The 6,612-nt window shown below is 47.0% G+C and overlaps 1 protein-coding gene across 1 annotated transcript; it reads left to right on the top strand.

Moving 5' to 3' along the window:
- Nucleotides 1-3,462: 3,462 nt before the first annotated feature.
- Nucleotides 3,463-4,748, top strand: LOC135672450 (uncharacterized). Its single transcript, XM_065180932.1, has 2 exons — nucleotides 3,463-4,268; nucleotides 4,515-4,748. The coding sequence occupies exons 1-2, from the start codon at nucleotides 3,615-3,617 to the stop codon at nucleotides 4,578-4,580; spliced, it is 720 nt and encodes a 239-aa protein (XP_065037004.1). The 5' UTR covers nucleotides 3,463-3,614; the 3' UTR covers nucleotides 4,581-4,748.
- The last annotated feature ends 1,864 nt before the right edge of the window (nucleotides 4,749-6,612 follow it).

Here is a 6,612-nt window from a genome sequence, read left to right as displayed (position 1 = left end):
TTAGACGTAAATCTGCGTTTAGACGTAAAACTGCGTTTAGACGTAAAACTGCGTTTAGACGTAAATCTGCGTTTAGACGTAAAACTGCGCTTAGACGCAAAACTGCGCTTAGACGCAAACTGCGCTTAGACGCAAACTGTGTTTAGATGCAAACTGCGCTTAGACGCAATCTGCGCTTATACGCAAACTGCACTTAGATACAAACTGAGAAATAGCTTTTACATCATAATAGTTTTTATTGAACGAACGTAGCTTTTGGTTTTAATCGCTGTAAGATTTCCGCTGCACTAATTCACCCCCCCCCCTCTTAGTGCTCTCGATCCTAACATTAAATGTGTAGGATTAACTATGATTGCAAGGTATGAAGCAAATGAAGTCCCAGAGTCAAGGACGCGATCACGTTTGAGAGTTCGAGAGTTCGTCGGAAGTTCGGACGTTCGTCGGAAGTTCTAGAGGAACCAGCCGAGAAGTCTCGGAGCTTGCTATAGAAGCTCATCAGAACTTGCCAAGAAAATCGTTGTAAAGTCCAGGAGCTTGCTGGGAGTACGTCAGAACATTACCGAGAGATCGTCGGAAGTTCGCTGGAAGATTACCGGTAGCTCGCCGGAAGAATAGACTTACGAACTTTGTTTAGCTTAGAATATGTCTTAGGATTCGTAGTTAGCATGTAATTGGGTTTGGATTAGGCCAACCCAATTATAGGCCAGCTAGGCCCATGTAAGACATGTGTTGAGCCCAATAAGAAGCCCAAACAATGCCCCAAGGAGTCTCACCGTCGTGGCACAGACTTCGAGACTTTGTCAAGCGGTGGTACCACTAGTCTGGGCGATTGTACCGCCCTTGCAGGGTGCTAGGCGGTGGTATCGCCAGTCTAGGCAATGGTACCACCCAGCACTGTCCCCTAGTCGGTGGTACCACCAGACCTGAGCGATGGTACCGCCAGACCTAGGCTGTGGTATCGCCCAGGGCCAGTGTCAATCAGACTGACATTGGGCGGTGGTACCGCCCGTGCTCGGGGAACCCGGGATAATTTGTTTTTAAGCTCCAAGTTTGAATTAACTTAAAGTCTATAAATACCCCTCTCATCCCTGGTTAAAGCACACAAGCATAGAGAGTTTAAAAGTAGAAAAACGCTATTGTAATCTCTTGTGAGAATCCTCCTCTTTGAGTCTAAGTGTTAGATTAGTTTGAGAGGAGTGAGTGCTTGTAAGGGTTGTCTCCTAAACCCGGTAAAAGGAGAAGAGGGGTGTAAGAAAGAGGTTGATCTTCGCCTAGTAAAGGAAGATCGTTAGCGGATGCCGGTGGCCTTGACGGAAGAGGAATCGGAGGAGTGGATGTAGGTCACGTTTGACCGAACCACTATAAACAGTCGTCTTCTCTGGTTTGCATTTTATTCTTGCCATTTACATACTGCAAACTACTTAGATAGTCACTACGCTTCCTTACGCTTCCATGTTATTAACTTTCCGAAATCGGTTTTCAACGTAAACGACGTTTTTCGTACGAAAGTCTTTTTAACTGACGAAAGATTTCTGCTGCACTAATTCCCCCCACACACCCCCCCCCCCCCCCTCTTAGAGCTCTTGATCCTAACATTGCCGAGAGATCGTCGGAAGTTCGCCGGAAGATCGTCGGAAGCTCGCCGAAAGAAACCAAGACTTACGGACTTGTTTAGCTTAAGTATGTCTTAAAATTCGTAGTTAGTATGTAATTAGGATTAGATTTGGGCCAACCCAATTAGGGGCTAGTTGGGCCCATGTAAGGACTATGTTGGGCCCTATGAAAGACCCAAATAGTGACCCAAGAAGTAGCACCATCGTGTCATAGTCTTCGAGACTGTGTCAGGCGGTGGTATTGCTAGTCTAGGCGGTGGTACCGCCCCTAGCAGGGTGCTAGGCAGTGGTACCGTCAGTCTGGGCAGTTGTACCGCCCAGTGGCCTAGTGCCAGGCGATGGTATCGCCCAATGCAGTGTTAGTGTCAAACTGACACTAGCGATGGTACCGCCCAGCATAGGATGTTGTACCACCTAGACCCAGCCGGGATGAGATATTTTTAGGCTCCAACTTTGAATCAACTTGAAGCCTATAAATACCCCTTTCATCCCGGGTTAAAAGACACAAGCATAGAGTATTTAAAAGTGAGAAAACGCTATTGCAATCACTAGAAAAATCCCCTCCTATAGTCTAAGTTTAGAATTCTGTTTAGGAGGAGTGTGTGCTTGTAAAGGTTGACTCATAAACCTGTGAAAAGGAGAAGAGGGGTGTAAGAAGGAGGTTGATCTTCATCTATAAAGGAAGATCGATAGTGAATGCCGGTGGCCTCGATGGAAGAGGAATCGGCGGAGTGGATGTAGGTCATGATGACCGAACCACTATAAAATTGGCATGTTCTCTGGTTTGCATTTACTTCTTACAATTTACATTAACTGCAAACTGCCTTCAATACACTCTTAGCTTTCAAAGTTAAGCATTTCTGAGTTCGGTTTTATTGTATGAAAGGATTTTTTGAAACTGACGTTTTTATCCGCTGCACTAATTCACCACCCCACCCCCCCTTAGTGCCGACTCTTTTCCTAATAGTTAGGGCAAGAGTGGAGGAACAGCTTACATCATGCCCATTAGTGTCTGCACCTATTGGATCAGGTTTAGGAACGCCTCAATAGGGACGAGCAAGTGACTTAAGGTTGCTCTCATGTCGTTGAACATACACTAATATCATGTCGATATTTTATCGAGATAGATGCATCCATATGTGGAATAGTCGGTTGCCACCCCTCAAGCGAAAGTACTATGAGTCAGGGGCAGAGCATACTCGTTCGATAATTCGTTGAGAGGGTTGGTAGGCAAACATTCTTACAACATCGGACCTTTCTTCTAGCATAAAAATGTTAGGAGAAAATATCATTGACATCTTAGTCAACCCGATATGATCCGAGCCCGTATGCATAGGATTATCCGAGATTCTTTCGAGGTGGAAATACGGAGTACCTAAGGTGCCACTTGCAATAAGACTAAGGTCAGGAGAGATTTTTCAACTTGGTCTCTCCAATGCTTAAGTTAGTAACTCGAGATGTACAAGTGCAAATGCAAGTAATCGAAAAAAAAAAATTAATCCTTTATATTAAAGATGAGATTTTATATTTGATCGTAAAGGATAATAAAAAAGCTTGTGATTATCTTTTTAGTTAAAAAAATTTTATGATTATTTTTCTAGTCATAAATTAAAAAAAAATTATTTTCTCCTTCAGCATCACATAACAGTCACATATCAATGATTAATCGAAAATATATACTCTATTACTAAAGAAACCTATTTTATACCGAAACGGGATCACATTACTGCGTGATCTCTCTTCGATGAAATGGCGTGCACGATTTGTTCGACGTGGGCAAAAAGCGTTACGTTACTTTTGGAAGACTTCGCCCATAGTTCCGTTATTCATAAGAGCACGCGGAATTTAACTGAAAGGTTGCATGGCGCGGCTCTTCTCGTGACGCAGCAGCGGTAGCAAATGGAGAGGTGTGAGGAGGAGCGTTCATATTACGTAGCCTCTCTCGTCCCCGCTCTCCGCCAGCCTCGCCGTATTAATAGCCTTTCATAGTTTGCATCATCCATGGCATGGGGGAAAGTTGACATCAGATCCGCCATGGATTCGAGCTGCACCACTCCTCCCAAGCTCTCCCTGTACTCGGTCCCCGGCAAGCGGATGAAGCCACTTGGCACGGCGACGCCGCCGCCCCGGGTTCTGGTATCCGTGCCCTTCATGTGGGAAGAAGCTCCGGGGAAGCCCAGGAAGCAGCCGACTCCGGGTGGGCATGGCATGATGCCCGGCGGCGCCCGGAGTTTAGACCTGCCCCCGAGAATGGTGGCGGCGATGGTAGAGGCCAAGTCCAATAAAACGCTTTCGCCCACCACGGCTCTCGACGGCCCAGAGCATGCGACCCGTCCCGTCCCACTCGGCTCGTGCTACTCCTTTTCGTTCGGAGAGGGAAGGACTGTTGTTACCGTAGGAGGTAAGAAGAAGGGAGTGGTTTGGTTTCGGGGGAGAAAAAGTGGGAGGAAGATGATGAGGGATGGAACCTGGGAGATGAGCGTGGAGGGGTTGGAAGAGAAGGATGTCACTTGCCCTTCCATGTCTTCTTCTCCTTCTCGCAAAAAGCATGGTGGAGAGCACGAGGAGGATGGGAATGTGGAGGAGGGAAGGATAAGGATCACACGGCTGAGGAGGAACAGAAGCCTCGCAAACGTTTCCACCTCTCACATATGGGTGAGTCTCCAGTCTGTGGTCACAGTTCCATGTTCGACATGCTTGCAGCCATATCCAACCAATCTTTCCTCCATCTTGTCCATTTGTTTGCTTATTCGTAGTGGCTTGATCTTTTCCACTGTTCTAGGAATGAGACATCGGTGAGCCCACCGCGTGGTTTTTCCGACAGTCCCCTATTATTCCGTAGATCATCTTATATAGTCGTGAGATCATTACTTTCACGTGACCCCTTTTCATTGACTCTAGGCAAGCATTTATGGCAGCCTGAAGCTGGTGGTGCCGCTGCCATGGCGAAGGGACCGCAGAGCTTAAGTTCTCAAGAACGATCGACGACGTGCAACACCATTCGTGGGAGGAAGCCAGCCGTCGGCGGTCATCTTCGACTTCGTACCAGTGCGTCGCAGTAATCAGATTAGAAGAAACACCATTTGTGTCACGCATTCTGATAATAATAGTACAACATGGCAATATCTTTCTTTATCTTCTTCCAATTCAAAAAAAAAAAAAAATCAATCAAGAATCGCAAATAGGTAATCGAAGAAGATGTGAGTTGTGATGGACAATGCAATTAAGAGGGATTCTCCGATCACGTCTAGTATGTAGCCAAAAATGTACAATTCGGTATGCTAACTCGGTAATCCATCTGAGGACAAACCTTCGCCAAAACCAAAAACGACAAAAGGACATTAAGAAAAGGATGACCCAAAGATGTGATCGCTGTCGATGCATGATATTAAGCTAAAAGCAGGGGTGATGCAACAATCTCCGCCTCTTGTAATTGGCCTTGAAGCAAGCCTGCCTCAGTTTCTTGGTTCTCTCGGTCAATTGAATCTCTGGATTCTCCTCCATCAGCCTCCTGTGCTCCTCCAAAGTCTCCAACTCTTTCCTTACGCCATCCTCCTCGAATGTACCCTTCCCCATCGCCTACATCACCACAATGCATTAATTACCCCCCAGAAAGAAATGTTGCCTTTCCAAACCATTCAGATGGCTGTGCTAATCACGAGACAGAGAGAAGAACGTCCATGCATGCACCTGAACGTTACGGACGAGGGACTTCAAGCTCTTCATCTTCCTATGAGGCCATCTGGCAATCCCGAGCTCCCTACATCTTTTCTTCAGGACCGTCAGCCCTACGTTCATCTCCTTGGCCGCCTTCGTGATCGGCATGTAGAAGTAGTTCTTGATCTCGTCGAAGCCTAAGCCGTTCAGCCTCGACGCCCGCCCACAACCTCTCTTCTCGCTCGTCTTCCTTCCGTCCCAGATGGGAACATCGCCTCCCTCCCCACTGGTTTCGAAGGGTCCAAACGGGAGGTCGCAAGCGGGGAGAGGTAGCGGATCAAGCCGAACGTCTACGGCGTCGGACGAAAGGTTGCAGGACCACGCAAAGGAGTCGAGATCGATATCATCCGACTCCATTTTCTCGAGTGATTCTGAACACGCATTGCATTGGCAGGGAACCGTAGCCGAACAAGTATCACAGAATAGGGAGGGTGGGGAAAAGCCCATGGTGTCATCCAACCGGGCGAGACTCTCCGGCAGAGGCTTCAGATCTGTCTCACTGCATCAGAACCAAACATAAATATAAGAAGAAGAAAAAAAATCCGAGTGTCACAAGTCAGGTGTTTTGGGTAGTCGCAGACCCGAGGACATCTCCAAAGTGAGGCCACTCCGAGAAGAGCCTTTCCTCCGGGAACAGGAGACCGTTGATACAGTCGAAATCCATGCTGAAGAAGAAAGGGAGCTTTGCGCGCTGGCTTACGCGGGTGATGAGAAGATTACAGCAACAAAAGGGAGTAAAATTGGGAAGGTAGATATGATAGGAGACTGTGAGTAGCCATCGAAGGTCGATCTTGGGATGGCTGTTCGTGTGACAGACTAGAGAATATATATAGATGCTATGTACAGATACATACGCGGAAGGATTAATGGAATCAACCACGTAAGGACTGTGTTTGATTCTGCGGCTAATTATTATGGCTGTTATTAGCGCCGTCATTGAGAGTTGTCAAACTTCAACGCCCCCATGCATTTGCATCTAATTATGATGGTTCCCAAGAGATTAAAAGAGATCTCATCCCCCACCCCCCTTTCTCTCTCCTTGCCGCAGTAATCCTCGGAATGAGCGCTTTTGGGTTGGATAAGAATCTTGACATCCGCTGAATAAGGGAGCAAAAGACGATCCAACACGAAACTACGGACTTCCGTCCGTAAACGTGTATGTGTACGCGGCCCGCCACGAGAGGGTGTGGCTGTCGCCAAGTTGACTCAATCTCGTTTCGAGTCTGGTGGATTCGGATTCGATCGAACTCTACCCGATCATGTTTGCGAAGACATTATTCAT

Source organism: Musa acuminata, chromosome BXJ1-4 (genome assembly GCF_036884655.1).
Source record: "Musa acuminata AAA Group cultivar baxijiao chromosome BXJ1-4, Cavendish_Baxijiao_AAA, whole genome shotgun sequence".
NCBI classification, from domain to species: domain Eukaryota; kingdom Viridiplantae; phylum Streptophyta; class Magnoliopsida; order Zingiberales; family Musaceae; genus Musa; species Musa acuminata.
Note: the sequence above shows the minus strand (reverse complement) of the source record. Positions and strands in the feature narration are given on the sequence as shown.